This window comes from Podarcis pityusensis (genome assembly GCF_964106645.2).
Source record: "Podarcis pityusensis genome assembly, chromosome: 3".
NCBI classification, from domain to species: Eukaryota; Metazoa; Chordata; class Lepidosauria; order Squamata; family Lacertidae; genus Podarcis; species Podarcis pityusensis.
The window spans coordinates 23,968,900-23,989,469 of NC_138026.1; the positions used below are offsets into that span (position 1 = coordinate 23,968,900).

The 20,570-nt window shown below is 41.0% G+C and overlaps 1 protein-coding gene across 11 annotated transcripts in view; it reads right to left on the reverse strand.

Moving 5' to 3' along the window:
- DLGAP2 (DLG associated protein 2) overlaps nt 1-20,570 on the reverse strand; it is a 401,938-nt gene that overhangs the window by 223,926 nt on the left and 157,442 nt on the right. For 7 of the 11 annotated variants that reach the window (XM_080999011.1, XM_080999012.1, XM_080999003.1 and 4 more), the window contains one exon: nt 5,365-5,397. In XM_080999011.1, the coding sequence (XP_080855137.1) occupies nt 5,365-5,397 (33 nt within the window). Of the gene's footprint in view, nt 1-5,364; nt 5,398-6,287; nt 6,452-20,570 lie in introns of those variants that run through there. The other 4 variants (XM_080999013.1, XM_080999017.1, XM_080999015.1 and 1 more) reach the window with 3 other exon arrangements.

Sequence of the window (20,570 nt, forward strand, 5' to 3'; positions counted from 1 at the left end):
AAGAGGAAGTTCGTCACTGCGTGCATTGTATTTAACAAATAGGGCTGTCAATCAATAAATGGCAACATATAAATTTCCCCAGTAACAGCCCGCCCTTCTTAAAAGAATGGCCAAACCTTTTGCCTAGCAACAGTGAGGTGTCTCGTCATCCCCCACCGCAACACGTGCTCTCCATGAGGGAGAACATGCTTTGTGCACCTCAGAGATTTTGAAGCCCAGGTGAACTTGTTGCATAGGAGGAATCTGATGCAGTGCATGCTCAATGAAGAGCACAGAGGCATGGCGATGGATGGAATAAATAATGGCTTTTAAAGGGTTTTCTTTTGCAGTGTATTTTCTTTTTGTCAATTACAAATTATGCTTACCTTTCATCTTCTCTTGGAGGTTCTTAGATTTTTCCCTGCAGAAATTATTGGACTGAGTTCACTGAACATTTCTCCCACACTGTCTTCTCAAATACTACTCAAGCCTTACAACCCCAGTTTCTTCTCCAACTTGGAATTTAATCCAAGCTGCAGAATAATTCTTCTGGAACAAATGGGGTGAGAAAAGTTCTCTCCCATATTCTCTCTCTGGAGCATGACACTGTGGTACAGTAGCCCTTGAGGAGATTATATTTCCCAGGGTCTACTTGCGATCTGTGACCTGGAATAGTGCGTGGAAACATGCCAGGCACTGGAGAGGCACATGGGAGATGCATTCCTTCCTTCTCTCCCTCTCTGTGTTTGCCGCCACTGCGAGAGCGCAGACACTTTTCCACAAGAGGAAAGTGGGCAGAGACTGGTAAAGGAGAGTGGAAGATGAAATATACCCAACTCTTCTCTTCTCTCATTTTTCATGGTTTACTGTTGCCACTGAACAGGTAAGTCAGTTAAGTGGAAGTTGAGAGGATTTATGGGCAGTTATTGAGGCAAATAGGGGTTGGTGTTGGTTCAGAAATAAGCAAAGCTATTTCACAATATTTTGGGAATTATTACAGCTTATGTCCAAGCCAATTTGTGACAAGCCTGTCACAAGCTCGACCATCACTCAATCTAATGCAGCAATGAACTCCTTAGCTTCTCCTCATAAGATATTGGACTTTCCAGATCAAAAGAGCATGGACCAGCTCAGACAATAAAAGAGTGTGAATTCTATCCTACAATTTTGGATACCTACAATCAAAACTGATGGGGGAAATGGCTTTTCATTTGCACTGCAAGGTCACTTTCCTAATCATGGAGTCTACACTGATGCCGAACCAGGGACTTGGAAGGACATAACTGAGACTTCTCACACACTAGGTCTCTGCTTCACTCATGTGTCTTTTAAATGGGTAATTAAATATATAATCTTTATTGCGGTCCAAAGACCCATAGAACAATTTCAGAACAAAATAAAGTTAAGACAGCCGACCACAAGAGAGAGAGAGAAACCGAGGCGGTCATTTTGTTTTGATGAATCAACCTATTAAGTTTGAATTTGCACATTATCATTGTCAACATGTGACAGAGATAGTGAAAGAGAAATCTTCAGATAATTTACAAAGCAGTCAATAAAAGCTAGAATTCATTGGCTTGGCTCATTCATGGCTTTATAAACTATGGTTTATTGCTTCTCCTTATGATTTAGCAAGGGAGCAGGGGGGAAAATCCTACCAAGGTTGCTTTACCTAGGCTGGAATCTGTCAGGTATTTACATTCCAGCAAAGTGTGCCATGCCAGAACCCAAAGTGGGCATGGCATGAGCAGGGCGTATTCACAGATCCATAAACACACATGGCCATGCACAGAAACAATAACATCCCTCCTATCCCCTCACTCTCCCTATCGGATGCAAAGCTAAGAGGAGAAGACATAGGCACGCAGGATGACTGGCATTCCTGGCCAGAGCACGGGGGCTAGAGCATCTCTCTATGGCCTCTGCACTCATGCTTCCAAGCTAATGCAGCTGCCTGCCTGCCTTTTAGTTTCTTTTTGTGCTGTAGCCAAAGAAGAGACAGTCAAGGAAGCTAAAGGGATGGAATAAGCTGCTAAAGTGCAGTCCCCACTCCCACACCCAGTACAGCCCTCTCTTGGTTTCTCTCCCATGGGACAGGTAGAGGGGATGTGGTCTAGGTGTGAACAGAATGGGGAGAGTGCCAAGGTCTAGATAAAATGATGCTGTAGTTTATAGTATAGCTGACCGGCAGTCAGTAGGTTCCACACCCCTGGTTTAGTGTTCTTCCCTTGCCCTTCTCTTCTTTCTATCATGCACTGGCTTTGGAGCAAAGAACCTGGTTTATCCACCTAGAGTTCCCTATTACATCTGAACTGTAAAGCTCTAGTTTAATGCCAGAGAAGAAACCAAGAAAATAAGCTAAAATTTGATAACAGTAGAATTTTTTGCAACTGGCAGTGATTATGTTATTAATATAATAATAATAGAGGCTCAAGGTGGCTTAGGGCTCTTCCACACTTTTAATACATGAAGGGGTACACAGTTTTCTGCTTATCCCATGCTTTCTAGGCACATGCCCAAGTGGTTTTGCCTTTGCACTGCCACTTTCCCCTGGAAAAGCCACTCTTTAGTGCTAAATCAGAGCAAGCATCAATCTGGAGGAAACCTGATTGACATTTGCTACGATTCAGCAGTAAAGAGTGGGTTTTCCCGGAGAAAAGTGGCAGGACAAGTGGAAGTGGAATACATTTTGTATTTGAGCACCCTAATGTAATAAAACAACTTGGCCCTCACTGGAGGGCACAGTCTTTATATTTCTGGACTGTGTCTCAAAATCACAACGAATTAATTTTAACATCAAATACGCACAAACAATGAGGTCATGTTTCACACAAAAAGCATCATCATCATCATTTTATTTGTATGCCACCTTTCCATAGTTAAAACAACATGACAAGATTTACATAATTATCAACATAACGAAAGTCATAAGCAATAAATAAAACACATCAGAAAGTACACAACCAAATGGAAAACAATTTCCACATAAATCATAAAATCTAAAACTAAGAATACAGCATTAATATCAATCACAATTTAAAATGACATAGATAAAAAATAAAAGCAATTTAAAAAACAAAAACGGAGCCCTCTCTATCCAGCAGCAGTCCTTTATGGAGCCTGTCAGGCCCTGCCTCAAGCCAAAATAGAATTCGTTATCATAATGGCACACTGAAGTCCTTTCAGAAAACTAGATAAAATAATAATAATAAATTAAACAGCATTTTTTTGTGTAAAAAAAAAAAGTATGGAGTCTTATAATATTGCACTGCACCGAAGCAGTCAAGCAAATTACTGAACAAATTGCTGAGAGATCGCAGGGCACCAAGAATTATGAAGCATTAATCCATGCTTCAGTAGTGTTTGTAAAGGTTCTCTGGGGCCACTTACAAGTCTTTGCTTGGTTTCTTTTAGACTTGGAGGTAACACCACGGAACCAGCACACTGCAGAGTCACTCAGGTGGAAATTAAACCCTACCGAGAGCAATCTATTGCATGTTTAAGATATTATTCTTGAACCAATGCCCAGATTCCTAATCTGAAAAAAATAAAACCAGATCATCTAGTTCTTAAATAGAAGAAGAAGAAGAAGAAGAAGAAGAAGAAGAAGGGGGAAAAGGTTACACTAGGCACAGATGGCAAGAAAGGAGGTGTTAACTGAAATAATATAGTGTTTCTCCCTACTCAATTATTTTAAGACTAAAATAGGAGCCCCAATGTAATATAATTTTTTTAGACTTCTGATCTCTCCTGTTGCCCAGCAAAATATTAAGAAAACTATGCTTTATTACATGTCTTCCAAATGCCATATCTACAACCACAGGATCACTGGTTTAATTTAAAAACAATGCTACTGCTAACAATGCTGAATAATTTTATAGAGTAGTAACCAAATTATACTCAGACTGGACCCACAGAAATCAATGGCCTTATGTTACTTAACTATTGATTTCAATGGGTCTACCCTGGTTACTACTGGATACTACCTATAGCCTTTAATTATCACAAACATCTTGCAGTTTTATTTTTAAGACGTTAAGACATTCCACAGAATGAAGTTGTCTCATTTCAGCTAAATTAAAAATCCACCAGCAGCTACTATTTATCCCCAAAGGCTGTTTGCAGTGTCTTGAGATCAAGTGCAGCTCACGGTTGATACAATCAAAATGTAAATCATACACGCGATGAAAATGATATTTCAAATTTACAATGTAAGGGCACAATCCAGGTAAAGTTAAGAATTTGTACGTCCACTGATTTCACTGAGATGAATTAACCACATCCTGAACTCCCATTATTTGAATAATGTATTGGCTTCTCTGAATAATACTTCCAGTTCAATTTTCTGTCCACATTATTGCAAACAAACATTAAAAACAGACAACAAAATCCATCTAAGTTAACTGAACTCTCTTCTACTGAGCTAACTGGAAATTAAAAGCGCTTGCACAATGTTGGCTGGGTTATTTATCTTCTGCTGGTATTTATATCCTACTTTTCAGCAATATGAACTTGAAAGTTATTTACAAAATAGAGAAATGATATTATAGTAATAAAATAATAACAGAACAGGAGAGCATGACAGAAGAGCATTTTAAAATCCAGTTGAATTAAACATCTTAAACATTACGTGCAAGAAACAAATTCTCCCTCTGCCACCAAAAAATAAGAAGAAATGGCACCGGTAGAATGAGCTCTTGCGCAAAACCTAGTGGAAGACTTATTGCAGGACAGTGTATGAAAGGTTGGGTTATAGTTTGAGAATAAGGGCAGTATTCAATGAAACATTTCTGTTAGCTCAAGGATTAGGGCCCTTGGGCATGCTCTGCCCTCAAATCTGCTCTGGACAAATGGGGAAAATCCCAGAACATACAGAACATATTTAGGGGGCACCCATAGGGAGGAGAATGTTCCATGGCACAAAGAGAAATCTTTGCACTGATAGCAAAATGCTATTAATTCAACAGCAGAATGTCAATTGCTCGAGATAAATTCTAACTGATATGTTTCTATATGCCCTAAAATGAATACTCACACTCTCCCTTTCTTTTCTTTTTTCTTATTATGTTATACTGACCATTGCACAATACCTGGGTAAAAGGTATTTCCATTTTTATTACAAGAGAATATTGGTCTCCTGCTGCCCAAAGGATGTATTGTACTTTACTCAGCACTAATTCAATTCATTTTCTGGCATCTAACACAGCAGTACGTCTCTTCTCCACTCCCCCCCCCAGCTCCCCCCCCCCCTTAGCATCACATCTAATGACATGTTCCATCTACTGCCACAGCAGAAAAAGTACTAGCAGAATAAACAAATCATGCAAGTCAAGTATCACCACTATTGACTTTGAAAATTATTAAGGATGCTGATGCGCAACTCACCTTCAGGTTCACCACAGAGTGTACACTGTGACTCTGCAAGGAAAAAGAAAGAAAGAAATACAGAAAGTAGTCAATACAGTAGCCTTTACAGAGATTATCACTTTTAAGCTAGGATTGCCTCATTATATCCTTGAGCTTCTCCTCTCTTGACGCTATATTTGTTTGATACATTATATCTTGGACAATCAGCAGTGAAGCACAGATCTCTTCCCACTTTATGTTTCTCTCTTTCTCTAACTCCAATACCCAATACTCATAGTAGATAATGATGATAATAATAATAGTAATAATAATAATTGGAACCGGCCCATCTGACTGGGTTGCCCCAGCCAATCTGAACTAAGTAGAGTGAGAGTGGTGCCTATATAAACATTGCTTTTGCATACACGGTCCCATGCATACAAACACCCACAGGTGACGCATACAGGTTGTTGTTGTTGTGTGTATAAATTTTGATGATACACAAAGTAACTGAGTAGCTTACAGCTAGGAAGCTAAATAGCTCCTCTAGGTTGTTGATAGCTTCTTTGTAAAGACTATACAATGTTCAGACTCTTTATATTCAACTGAGAAAAATATATTTACAATCTCATGCTTATTCAAACATGGGTACAGTCTCACTTGAACTGTAGAGCTCACTCAGGTCTTACAGTTACAGATAGGTAGCCGTGTTGGTCTGCCATAGTCAAAATAAAAAAAATCCTTCCAGTAGCACCTTTAAGACCAACTAAGTTAGTTCTTGGTATGAGCTTTCGTGTGCAAGCACACTTCTTCAGATACCAATCTGAAGAAGTGTGCTTGCACACGAAAGCTCATACCAAGAACTAACTTAGTTGGTCTTAAAGGTGCTACTGGAATGATTTTTTTTATTTCAGGTCTTACAGTTTCTTTTGGATTTTTATTTTTTTATTTTTTACTTTCACCTCTGCAGTATTCTCTCTGTTCCTTACAGAGAGCTTTTGTGCACAGGTTTCTCCCTAATAACCTTTAGGGATCATCCTCTGTCTGTTTCACTTCAGATACATCACACTGACACACAATGTCCTCAGCAGTATCCTGAGAAGCCTCTCTCAGCTGCCATTCTCCCTCACAGAGAGAGAGGGGGAAAGCAGAAAGACAGTTAAAAACAACAGTTATTGGAATAACAGTCACAACAGAACGGAATGCCTGTCTCATGTGACTCACAGTCAGCCAATCACATGAGAGCTACCACCAAAGGAAAAACTCCACGTTAAAAATAAACAGTAATTTAACATAAGTAACCATTCCCATTTCAGGAAATTAAACCATTATCCTTAACACAGATTACATGATCCACATCTATACACATGGTCCCTGAGATCAGGGGTTCCAAAGGATGATAGATTATAACTCCCATCACACCCTTTACCATTGACCATGACTGGCTGCAGCTGATCCAAGTTGATGCCCAACCACATTGGAAGGCCACAAGTTCCCCATCTCTACCATTCAGCAAACATGCTAGGTTTGATGCCCCAGTGAGCTGAGACTGCTTTTGCAGATGTCACTCCTCCACCTACATGCATACAAACCAAACCAAAATGATGTCTGCACACAAGGATGAACCAGGAAATAAATGGTCCAACCTTTCAACATAAAGGACTTCTGTGTCTTTAACAGCTTGAGAAATTTGGGATTTTAAAAGGTCTTTCCCCCCACATTCCACAGTGCTGCAGGAGGATGGAGTTCCGAAACCTACATGCAGCTGCCAAAATCCCTTCATCCATATAACTATTTAAGGCACAATGTGAAAAACCTGGCCATCTCTTAACAGACTACAAGATGCCTCTGATGTAAGCCAGGAACCCTACAGCCGTTAAACGTAATGTTAAAAAGTTTGTTTCACATTTCTGTTCCCAATGTGCTCTCAAGGCAGGTTGCAGGAAAATCACTCCAAGCATAACATTTCCTAACAATCCTATTTTTTTAGTGTATACAGAAAGCTAGACACTGCCACGGAATATAGAACAAGTCCTTGCCAGGGGAATTTACGGTCCACTTTAGAGAGATAGAACAAGGGGGGAAATGGAGATGAGGTAGAATCAGGCATGTTTTTTTAAATAAAAAAAGTACAGTGGTACCTCGGGTTACATACGCTTCAGGTTACAGACTCTGCTAACCCAGAAATATTACCTCGGGTTAAGAACTTTGCTTCAGGATGAGAACAGAAATTGTGCTCCGGCAGTGCGGCAGCAGCAGGAGGTCCCCATTAGCTAAAGTGGTGCTTCAGGTTAAGAACAGTTTCAGGTTAAGAACGGACCTCCGGAACGAATTAAGTACTTAACCTGAGGTACCACTGTACTGAGAAATGAATAAGGGAATGTCAGGAGGCAAGACTAGGCTACAGAAACAGTGGCTGGGGTGGTTCAGGAAGGCTTTTCTATAGAAGCAGCTCTTGAAGTTGTACTCCAAGAAGGAAAAGGCAGCACTCTGATGAAAGACTGCCACACATGGTGCCCTGGTTAAAAGAGGTAGCACCGCAGAAGGCTTCCCATGGACCATCATTGTATGGTCTGCTTCAACACTTGGACTGTATGCTTCAGTATAATTGGTGGAAGCACGAGCCTTTCAAAACATTTCCCATTTGCATTGCCTACAATCTTTCAAACTAATATTATGTCAGAAAGTGCTAACCACTTTGCACCAAAAGCTTCCATTTTTATTTCTGCTAATGGTTCCACTGAACATGTGTTGTTGTTGTTGTTTAAAGTTTACAGGGAAACATGTCTCTATTTTGCATTCTCGGGGAACCATTTTTATTTCATTTCTTTCCTGTGTAAGTCTTGAGGAGATGTGGCTTTTATTCCGAGTAATGTTATTAGAGAAAGGGGCGTCTGACTTGCGCGCACATACCATAACAAGCAACTCGTCTCGTTCTTGTCATTTATTTAAAATGCTTTAGTCCGCTCTTCATCATTTGATCCTAAGGTGGGTTAAAATGCAATCGAAAGCAGCGTTTATTTTGTCTGCATATTTTGCCTGTAAATTTGTCTGCTTTACTATCATGTCAGCTGAGAACAGAGATGTGAGATAAAAGTTGTTTTGTGAAGAAAAATGGGCACAACGCTGCAAAGCAACCAGAAGAGCGTGTGAGGGGAAGGATATAACTGTTTAATCACAGCACTTGGGAATAGAGTTATAAATCTCACGAGGAACAGAATATCTCTCGGAAAAAATGTTTCTGTGTTGGTAATTCGAAATATGGCGATGTTTCCTTTGAGTCAGCATCGTCTCAGCGTGATTTCAGAAGCCTGCCTGCTGTTGGGAAGTGCCATCTTTCAGCTGAGAAGTAAAACAAAGGCACTGATCATTCACAGTAATTAAAAGATACTGTGAAATTCTTTTCTGTAAGCAGCAGTTTTTAAATAAGCCCTCCGCGCTACAACAGCTCACATTCTGCAAAGGGTGTTTTTCCCCAAACAGCACTTCAGAGTTTTGGTCTGCTTTGTGCAAGAGAAGGGCCATAGCTCAGTGGGTAGAGCACATACTTTCCATACAGAGATGTCCCAGGTTCAATCCCAGGTAGGGTTTGGAGGGATAACCTGGGCTTCAAACACAGGGAAGCCACCGTCAGTCTGAACAAAGTCAATGCTTAGGTGAATGAACCATGTGTCTCACTCAGTGTAGGCAGCTTCCTATGGCCCTATGTCAGGCATAGGCAAACTCCAGCCCTCCAGATGTTTTGGGACTACAATTCCCATCATCCCTAGCTAACAGGACCAGTTGTCAGGGATGATGGGAATTGTAGTCTTAAAACATCTGGAGGGCTGGAGTTTGCCTATGCCTGCCCTATGTCTTACATTCCTAAGGAATGACTGTCAGCAACAGAGATTTGAGCTCCTTCATAAAAGCCTGGAAATAAGGCAGCTGCTGGCAGACAAATGGGTACAAATCTCGCCACTCATTTGTCTGCACTTCTAGAGTCTGTGAAAGCTTCTGCGAGGCAGTTCAGTTCATGGAATCACAGAACTGTAGAGTTGGAGGGGACCTGAAGGATCATCTAGTCTAACTCCCCGCAATGCAGGAATCTCAACTTTAAGCAGGTGGTCATACAGTACAGTGGTGCCTCGCAAGACGAAAAGAATCCGTTCTGTGAGTCTCTTCGTCTAGCGGTTTTTTCGTCTTGCGAAGCAAGCCCATTGACGGATTAGCGGATTAGCGCTATTAGCGCTATTAGCGGCTTTTAGCGGCTTTTAGCGGCTTATCAGCTTATCGGATAAGCAGATAAGCGGCTTAACGGCTTAGAAAAAGGGGGGGAGGGGGAAAAAACCGCAGGAACTCGCAAGACATTTTCGTCTTGCGAAGCAAGCCCATAGGAGCTTCGTTTTGTGAAGCACCTCCAAAACGGAAAACTCTTTCGTCTAGCGAGTTTTCCGTCTTGCGAGGCATTCGTCTTGCGGGGCACCACTGTATCTGCTTAAAAACATACAATGAAAGAGAGCCCACAACCTCCCAAAGAAGTATTTTCCATGGTAGAACAGTATCCTAGCTGAGCCTGGCAGGACACCTTGCTCTATGTTCTTAACCCCTTCATGTATTAATTAGAGTTAGGGAAGCTAGTTATATGTGGATGGCTAATCTGCACAGCACTCTGTCCTCACAGTTGCCAAACAGATGCCTATGAGAAGCTAGCTATCAGAAATTGAGCACAACAGTACTCTCTCCACATGTGAATCCTAGCAACTGGTACTCAGAGGCATATTACCTCCCACAGTAGAGGTAGAACATAGCAGTTGTGGCTAGTAGCCATCTTCCTGTTCAGCAGTTACGAATCCATCAAATTTCCTTAAAGTTCATCAAAGTCTTGGTCCCTAAGTAGCCCTATCCTATGCTTTAAGCTTCCTTTCCCTCCAAATTTCCTTTCAATGCTCTTTTGGGGCTCATAAACAAATTGGCTTCCTCTCCCTGTACCAAACCATTAGTGCTAGAGCATATTCACTTCTCAGCACATGGCAAATGAAATATGAAAAAGAAAAAGGATTTCCTGACATGCTATCTAAAAAGTCTTCCTACTGCTACTCTCGGGGTTGGTTCAAGCACTATGGCACTAGGTCTGGGGAAACTAGGTCCCTCACTTGAAGCAACCCTTGGCTTCGTGTGTTCCTTCCTTCCTTCCACCCCCCCCCCCAAAAAAGTGCTCCCTTTACTGCAGAGAGAAAGATAACTGCTTTAGTTGTACATGGGGTTCCCCTAGTCTTCCTGCTATAAAAACTGTCACAAAACACACTAATAAGCACAGCATCCAACAAATCTATTACACACCTGAGGGCTAAATAAAAACATATAGCTAATCATGAGCCTTCGTTCTATATTTCCAATGCTGCTACTGTTGATTAGCAAAGTTACCCAGCCACACAGTGGAGCTCTACTATTTCAATAAGTCAACTCAGTTAATCTATTAATTAAGTTGTTTTCCTTTCCTGTCTCAGAAAATAAATTGCATGAGTTAAAGATGACAGACTAAATGTACATTTACCGTAGATACATTTTGACCTAGATAGGAGAGTCTGTGTCAACAACTGTTGCAGTAACAGTTTTAATTAATGCTGTTCATTCTAAAAATGTGCTTAGTCTTCAACTTGCTATCTACTCGATGCCTAGTATTCTCTTTCTCTACAAACTTCTAGGGTCCATGAATATGTCTCTTAAAAATTAATGTTTTGCCTAACCTGACAAACACCTTTCAGTGCTAGCGTCAAAAGTTACATCTCTGTTTAACTAAAATCTTCTTTTCCCTCTCCTTATGCAAAGGGAACTTGGTTTGGCTTGGTCTGGACTACTTATGGGAAAAGAGAGAGTGGAGAATTGCTGTGATTTCCTCTCTTCCACTTGTTTAAGACCATTGATTGATGGCACCATGCAGGAGTCAGTGACAAGATGGATCTTGTTTGTGAGATTTCTGGAAACAAAGAAAACAATAGTCTTTGCCGTGCCCTAGAAAGTTGGTGGCTATCTGAAACGTTATGCTTCTGCAATTCATGATCATTGTTATCCTAAACACCCTCCCTTTCGTTCAAAAGCTGATCCGAAGCTGAGCGAGCACCCTCCACAATGACCCACATCCTCCCAACCAGAACCACAACTGTATAAAACATTACATACCAACATACATGCATACACATGAAGACATATGCTTATGAACCACAGCTTGCAGACCCAGATTCAGTCATGCATTATGGTCTGTTCTTAAGATGACCTAAGTCTGGATCCAACCCATTGGTTGTATGGTCTGTTGCCAAAGGAAGTCACCTTTCCCTACCACTCAGACCACAGAATGTGCTTGGTGGGTTGTTTTTTCCCTCTTTAGCAAGCGGCCTTATGGCTCAGAAAACATTCAGTACACTGCGGTTAGGCCATGAAACCACACTTTCTCTGGGATAAGTCCTATAAGTTTTAGAGATCAATGATAAGTCTAAAATGAAGCTGGCAAATCTAGCTGGAGATAGAATGTGCTTTGAAAATTCATCCTAAAGACTGCATTTAATGTTGCACATTTTCTACTCGTTTATGTCAATGAAAGATTACTACAGAATATTTCTCTGTCATTGTTTGTCTGCATAATGCTTCTCTGATGTCAGGGAAATGGAATTTACAGTTCATTTTCTGCCATTTAAAGAGAAATAAAATATGTATATATTATCATGAGATTGAGTGCAGCTGGGAGCCAAGGTATAATTTAAAGCAAAGCTCAACGGCTATTAGTCATTTTCAGGATTTTGCTTCAATATTTGTATCTAAATACAACTATGTGTCATGGCCATAAAACCTGACTACATTATGAATTATGTTTAATTTCCATTCCTCCTTTTCATGTCTCCCTGCATTTCCCTCTCCCTTGTGCCTATATTTTTGTTAAACCTGGCACTCTCCTTGCTTAGACCTCGTGTTGAAAAATAAATGTGGCAGATCTGTTGGGGGAAAGAAATTCTGCTGTTTAGTGGGATTCCTCAAGGCTCAGTTCATCACAACAAAAACTATCACCTTCAATTCAGCTTCACTACAAAGGAAGTCTTCCTGACAAGTTTCCAGTTCAACAAGGGTTGGAGTGAGATACACAAACCTTGAGGGAAGTGTAGGTGGAAGAGACTGAGGCAAGAGGAAAAAGAAGAAAGAGAAAGAAGAAGGCGTCTCACACAGGTCACAAGGACAAAGGAAGCGATGGTTGGCAGAAAAGGAGTAGAGGAACAGACAGCAGTGCTAGAGGCAGTCAAGGAGACTGACGCTGTCAGGATGAATAAGGCTGCAAACTTATGCTAGGGATGTCAGAGAATTCCAGTGGAAACAGAAGTGAAAATTGCAGTTGTTTGCATTCTCATCCCATTTTTATTTCTGGAATGGTGTTGTGTGTGTGTGTGTGGAGATAGAGAGATACTTTTTAGAATGTTGTTTTGATCATTCATTTACCTTGAAATGTATAGTGTGGAAAGAGGTACATCATTAAGTATGTTAAATTTGTATGTTAAATAAATGGACAGCGAGATAAAGAGCACCACAGAAATTGAACTGGCATTGATGTATGTAGCAATGTGTGCATTGTGGGGAGGGGGTACTTTTATTTATTTAAAAGGTTTCCTTAGGCTAACATCCTTTCTTTTCCCTTTTTCTTTTAGCGCTTTTTTATTATTAAAAACACATTTATTCAAAAGTTGCACTTCAGCTTTGTCCCCTGCCATAACACCAAAGAACGACCACACCAATCCTCAGTCCCACATCAAGTCATGTTGGCTTGCCAAATACCCTCAATAGGAACCCAACTAATCATCTGGTTGGCTAGACCTTTTCAATCAACATATCCCCTCCACAGACACCTCCACGATAATGATGGCATTAAAATATTGCGTTCTTCAATAAAAGAAATGGTTTACAAAGCTAACATAACTTGCCACTTGCCAATTGGCTCCACTGCCCACCCTAAATTTTTCTCTTTGTCCATTTTACCCTTGGTGCTACTGTTACAGAGCCATGTTTATTTTAAAAAACATGGCTGTGCAATTCTGCAGTGGTGAAACCAGCGAGCAGGGAGTTTCATAGAGGAAATGGTTATCAAGGGAAACTTTCTCATCCCAGCCCTTTCTCTTGCTGAAAAGCAGAGAATCTTTTACCAGAGAAGGGTGTGTCAGCCATATAGGACCCAATGCATAAGCAACATGCAGTACAGTGGTACCTCGGGTTACATACGCTTCAGGTTACAGACACTTCAGGTTACAGACTCCGCTAACCCAGAAATAGTACCTCGGATTAAGAACTTTGCTTCAGGATGAGAACAGAAATCATGCTCTGGCGGCACAGTGGCAGTGGGAGGCCCCATTAGCTAAAGTAGTTCTTCAGGTTAAGAACAGTTTCAGGTTAAGACCTCCAGAACGAATTAAGTTCTTAACTCAAGGTACCACTGTATGTCCCTTGTCGCCTCACCACTTCAGGCCCTGACCCTCCTTGAGAGCAATGAGAAACACTTAAAATACAAAAAACAAATTGGTGATTTGAGCAGCTATATCTTTGCCACGAAAGTGTCTCACTATGAAGCATTTCAGAAAATGAATGTTTATATTTATCTACATGTCAGATGGACATTTGCATTTCTAGTTGCAATTTAGTTCAATTAGCAACTGCATGCCTTCTTTCAACACAGAGAAGTCAAGCTCGCAGAGCAAAGAAAAGGGGGGTGGGAAGAAGCTGTATAGGAAATCAAACGCACCTTTACCTTTTCCCCCTCTCATCTGTCAGTTATGGTAGATGCCTCTCATGGTGGGGGGGGGCACATCTATACCGCAAGGATCGAGAGTGCGTCTTCACCCTTTGCACGCAGAGGCTGCATGCCCCTTCAGAATCTCTACCAAGCAAAGCCCAGACAACTCAGTGTCATGGCCAACAGGTAACTAAATAGAAGGCATGGACTTGTATGTGCTAAGGTTGCAATGTGAGGGCGAAAACTGCTTCTTGCCTCTGCTGACCATGAGCCATTTGAACTGATTTGCTGGCTGCTGCACAGCTTTCTCCCAGGTGAAGTAATTCCCAAAATATGTGTCGTGATTTCCAGGAGACAACTGAAAACACATCTTTTCACACAGGGATGTGAGGAATGACTGCAAGTCTAGTAATGGTTTCTTTTCTTTTATTTCTTTTTCTTTTTTGCATAATTAGCGGATTAGTTAATGGCTCCAATGGTTTGATGTAGTGTTTTAGACTGATTATCACTTTTGCTTTGTTCTGTTCCATGCCTTGTGAAGTCTAAAATATAAATGACTAAAGCTTGAATTAGGCCCAGAAACATATTGGTGAACATTATATTGTGCAGCTTTGAAGGCATTGGTGTCATATAATAATGCTGACCCACATGAAATCAGGTGGTGACATTCTTCCAGATTCTGAAGCATCCTTAGGGACCGTCCCACAGAACATGGGCAGCCCCACATTATTATAGTTTGCCCTTTCTTGGATAATTTGTCATCGTTTTGTATAAAGCTATGGTGGCATGGGGTTTCTAGCTAGATAAACATCCCATTATTTGACTTCAGCTTTTCCCAAGAAATTCTCATACATTTAACTTGCTTTCTGACCTTTTAGAGAAAGAACAACAACAACACAAAGCTACCTGCTATTGTAAACAAGTGAATATTCACAGAGATCACTCGAACCAAGCTCTCTGGCTTAATAGATTAGTCTTAGGAACATTCCCCTCTGCTGGCATGATTATTGGTCTGAAGCAGACATGTATTTAACTTGGTGGGGAAACTATTGACCCAGCGCTTTCCTAGGAGCTATCATGAAGTAAGTCACACCATTCTTGTCACTTACGTGAGAAATCATTGAAGAGACTTGAGAAACAAATGTTTAACAGGTCATAGCAAACAGCAGCTGGCTCCTAACTTCCTTTCTCAAGTTTTGCTTTTAGGAAAGGCGGCGAAAACTCCAAAAACCAAATTTAAATACTGCATAGTTTCAATAAGTTTCATTTCAATTTGACAAGAATTTGCTGCCAAGTAACGCAATATAATACCAATCAACATCAAGTAAAATTTGTACAGTCTGTTGACTCCTTGGCTCACTACCGATGCATAGAGAATGATGACCACATTTCTTGACACTGCAACACCAAGAATGTATTCTGGGAAAACTGCATTTAATGCAGTTGTCTTGACTGCAAAATATTTGAAAGTGAAGGAGTGAATGCCTACTTTTAATCTTGTTCCACATTCTAGACATTTATAGTTCTCATTTCAGAATTTGGGACTAAATGTTGCCCGGAACAGTGATCAAATATGAGTGACAGACATTATCAGCCTACTGGCCTAGTACCCCCCAATTCTTACAGAACTCCACAAATCATTAAGAAATATATTTCATAGTGAAACTCAAATGATGAACACTCTCATTACCCTTGGGCACGGCTCATCAGTCCCCCATCAACTGAAGTAGCTATGTGTTCCCTTGCCACCTCTTTGAGCTGCAGCTCCCTCCTTGCATCATTTATCCTCTTATCACCAGGTTGGGCACTGCTTTCCTTTTGGGTGAAGACAGAGACAAAGCAGGTGTTGGGCAGTTCTGCCTTCTCTCTGTCACACAATAGCATTTCTCCATCTTCTCCACACAGAGGACCTACTACTTGTTTGTCCTTCCTCTTGCTTCAAACATAGCCAAAGATACAGTACCTTATTTCATTATTTTAACCTCCCTCAGAATCTCATTCTGAGCTTTGGGCTGCATGACTTTCCCCCTGCAACTGTTGAATACTCATGTGTATTCTTCCTTCATAATTTCCCCTTTCTCCCTTTCTGATACATGCACTCCTCAAATTTCAGGTCATCTGTAAGCTCCTTATGCAGCCACATTCTTTAGATGCCTCCCACTTTTTTTTCTTGTTGGAATTGTCTGCATTTGTGCCTCCAATACTTCATCTTTAAGAAACCCCCATCCATATTGGACTCCCTTCTGCCTTCCATGCTCCAGGCCATAGATCTCTTCACAAGTGTACACATACTTTACATATAATGCTACTCCTCCTCCGTTCCTGTTCAGTTTATTCCTTTTGAATGGGTTATACTCCTCAATTTCTACATTCCATTCATGGGTCTCAACCCACTAGGGTTCAGTAATGTCATATTTGCCATCCCGTATAGTAAAGTATCATGCTTTGCCACTGAAAAGACAGGTGTCACTATCTGTGTTAAGTTTCTTGTTTTGAAGCACTCCTTATATAGGTCAGGTATGTTAACCATGCTAGCGAAACCTCTTTACTGGAGTGGGGCATGATAACATTGGTCCAAACCATCTGGGACTTAGACAAAAGACTGACAAATGTTTGACAAATGGCCTGTTATGTGGAGTAGCACCCATGGGGTTGCATTCTTGGTGGCTACCTTGCCATCAGCATAATGCACGAATTCTTATTTCTGTTTCTTTTTCTCCAACATAGTCTCCAAGTACATTGCTATTTTAAGGTCATGCTGCTTCTATCAGAAGCAACCCCTATTTAAATGTTTTGGGGATTTTTTGAACTAAACTAATGTGAAATGTTGCAAATAGGAAAACGAGCTTTGTCTGCTATACCTTAAAATATATGGAGGGGGTGGGAACTAGAGCATTTGTGATTATTGCACCACAAAATCTTATTAGCATGTACCAGTGTCTGAACATAGCACAGGAAGTCCATTCTGTGGAATAAAAAAGTCCAGATGGAGAATTTTATAAAAATTAGGCATCGTGGTTTAAATGTAGCAGTCATGAATCATTGCAGAGATGATGGCACCCTGTGCCTGAAATAACTAACTAATTTTGCAACAAGGGTTCGGTGTCAATAGCATATGTATATAGAAGCCAGGAGGGAAGTGTTCTCAACAGTTTGTCTAAGTATTCTACAGTTAATATTAAACTGCCCCTAAATAAAGCTTCCATATAATCACTTGGGTTCCTTCCTCTTTAATAAAATAAAATATCACCTTAAATATTAGAAAAGGACTCTGTATGGTGTTGCTCAGTTGTCCCTTGGGTTTCACCAATGAGAGAAACTAATTTGTCAACCAAACTCTCAACAATACTGTGTGCTAACTGGGCAAAGAAGAATTTAATTGAATTTATCAGATGTATGTTGTTGTCCCTCCAGGGTCATCTTGTCTTCAACAAGAATGGGGAGTAAGTCAAAGAGACAATGGCAGTGCTAACGTCACCGAGTGAACTTGATGGCTGGGTGAAGATATAAACTCAGGTCTTCCTGGTATAAGCCCATAATACCAGCTAATACATGCCCAATTGCATGGGAACAATTCAATGTCCAAATTCCATGGGAAAACGAGGCTCACAATATGACAGTGTTCCATCAAGAGCAGGCAAAACTTTGGATGCCTCCAGTGGGTCTTGCCAGTGCTTTTTTCGGGGGGGGGGGGTTACGCAGGGGTACGCATATCCCTAAACATCTTGTGAATTTCTATCCATTTGTCCATTTACTGTATTTATTTTCCCCAATTTGAACTATAAAATGGTGATTTTCTTGAGTCAAAATGAGGGTACCCCTAAACATTATTTATTTATTTAGAAAAAAAAGCACTGGGTCTTGCTAAGGTAGCTACAGAAGATGTCTGCAGGAAGGCAAAGCCAACTAATGTATTATGTAGGCTCCACCTCCTAGGAGAGGCTGCTTGGCCAACTACAGCTGCCTCGGCTTATTTTGTAGTCTTTGGCTTCTAAAGACTTGGGAGGCAGAGACATTGCAAGGGACTCACCCTCTGAGTCATAGGACTGTAGCAGGGCTTCGATATCCACCTGGGAGTACCCTAAATAGGATACTGTTTATTCTTTCCACAAGGAAGGAGCATGAAACTTGTACCCATCAGAGACCTCCACTGAACACTGCAAGGTGCCACCACACCTCACTGGTGTAGATATGATATACCTTATTTCATGAATGCAAAAAAAAGGGGGAGATTGATAATATTAAAAGTGGAATGAGGACACCCCTTAAGCATATCCGCTCAAGAAGCAGCAAGTATAGTGTTAAAAACATTTTGACTCACAAAATGGTTTCCTATGGCGACCTGTGTGCCTGCTCAGTCTGCTCTCCAGACGCTAACTATAGACAGGAAACTTCAAGGCCCCTCTTGTTCTCTCTTCTTATGGTTATTTTGCTTTAAACTGGATTAGGGCTAGGCAGCCCTTCAAACAGAGGATGCTACTCACACCTTGGCCCAATGCATACTAACTTGGAAATAACTATCATTTACTAACTTGGAAATAACTATCATTGAATCCAAAGTTTGTATCGGCGTGCAAACCAAATCTTCCACGTGCAAAGATATTCACCACTATATCCCACTGGTTCTAAAACTGCAGACGCTTAAGGCAGACATGTGCTCACTGTTGCTCACTATTGAAAACTATTCATTGCAATTTTGTCAGAACCAAACTTTTATAGCCAGTAGTTATCATTTTAAGCTATATGCATTAAAGCGAAGCTAATTTGGGCATCAACATTTCAATTTATTGTTTTTTAATTAAAATACCAGCTCTGCATCAACCCTACAGCATCTGATAATAAATGAATAATAAATGAGATCACTTTAGTCTTGCAATATGAGGATCCTTTAATCTAAAACTTCATAGCACTTTGAAAATCATTTAATAATTAAGCTTGACAACATACTGAGACAAGCCCCTTTAACCTTCCTCCTGCTTTTAGCATAAGATAAACATTAAACATCGAAATATAATTTTCTATGACAACAGAAGGGTAGGTTTTCTTTCCTAGCTCTGTTAATACACCACTATCCTCTCTCTCTCTCTCCCCTCCCCTCTCTTACTTGCAAAATGCTGGAGCTGACCTGATACATGGGTCAATTCTCACGAACATTTTCATTCCTGCAAAAAGCAAACCCATTTGGGAACAGGGAGAGGGCTACAAACAGGATCAGAATGTTGATGGTACAGGTCTCTCACAGATACCCATTCAGAATGAAGGCAATGTTTACTGCCCTCACTTCGATTTGGCTTTGTGGTATCATGTGACTACAGGTGTTCAGTGATGCTGTGAAGTCATGCTATTACTACCTTTCCTCAATGGCTGCAAGAAGCAAAGGGGAAGAAGTTAGCTTCAAACAAGTATTGTCACCATTTCTGATTTGGCTCCAGGTGTCGTAATGTGACCAACTTTTGTCGGTTAAATAAGCGGAAATAATAATGTTGCTGACTGTTACAACACTACACATACAGTATCTTGTTCAGGCGGAGAACATAAGAGGAGACAAGGTTGTAGGTATGTGGGACATTATTCTGCAAGCAAAAATATATTTTAAAAAATTAAGAACCAATGGTTTTACTCTTAAGATGAGAGAAGGCTGTTCGACAGTGGAACAGACTCCCATGAGGGGTAATGAACTCTCCTTCCTTGAAGGCTTTTAAGCAGAGGTTGGATGGCCATCTGTCATGCATGATCTAGCTCAGATTTCTGCATTGCTGGGGCTTGGACTGTTGATCCTCAGAGTCCCTTCCAACTCTACAAATCTATGATTATAAGAGAAAGCGTGTTCTCCTTCATGGAGAGCACGTGTTGCGGTGGGGGCTGCCAGGGTACTCCAAAGTTGGGGGCGGGCTAATTGATCGTTGGCCACTGATGCGATTGGAGCTTCCCTTGTTGTTGGGAAGAAGTTAATGTTGCCATTTGTTGATTGACAGCCAGAAATGCTAAAACTCCTTGCACAAGGCTAGGGCTTCCTCTTTTTTTGCCCGTGCATCGGATTGCCCGTCCCCCCACCCTATATTTAGGGTTGTTCGCTTTGACCTTGCTATGCCTGTCATGGGGTCGTCTGCTCTTGGGGCAGGGGCCCGGTAGGAATTTTTATTTTTTTTAAATGATATTTATTGGGAATTTAAAGTTACAGAAAAAGAGAAAAAGGAAAAGGAAAAAGAAAAAGAAAAAGGCCCGGTAGGAATTTTGTCCATCTGGCTGATTGGCTGGGGCCATTTGGTTTTTGCCTCCTGTATAGCAAATCGTCACAACTTGTAAGGTTGCGGTTAGGCATTGGTTTATGGTTTGGTTGGTTAAGGGGCATGGATTGGCTGTGCCTGCCCCTCTAATGCTGCTGCTGCAAGGGATTCCGTTAAAGGAATCAGGGTCTAACTATTGCTTGTCCACTCTGTCAAGGGGGCTCGGGCCATAGCAATGAGCTCCTGGTTGCATTTGGGGAAGGCTGAGGGCA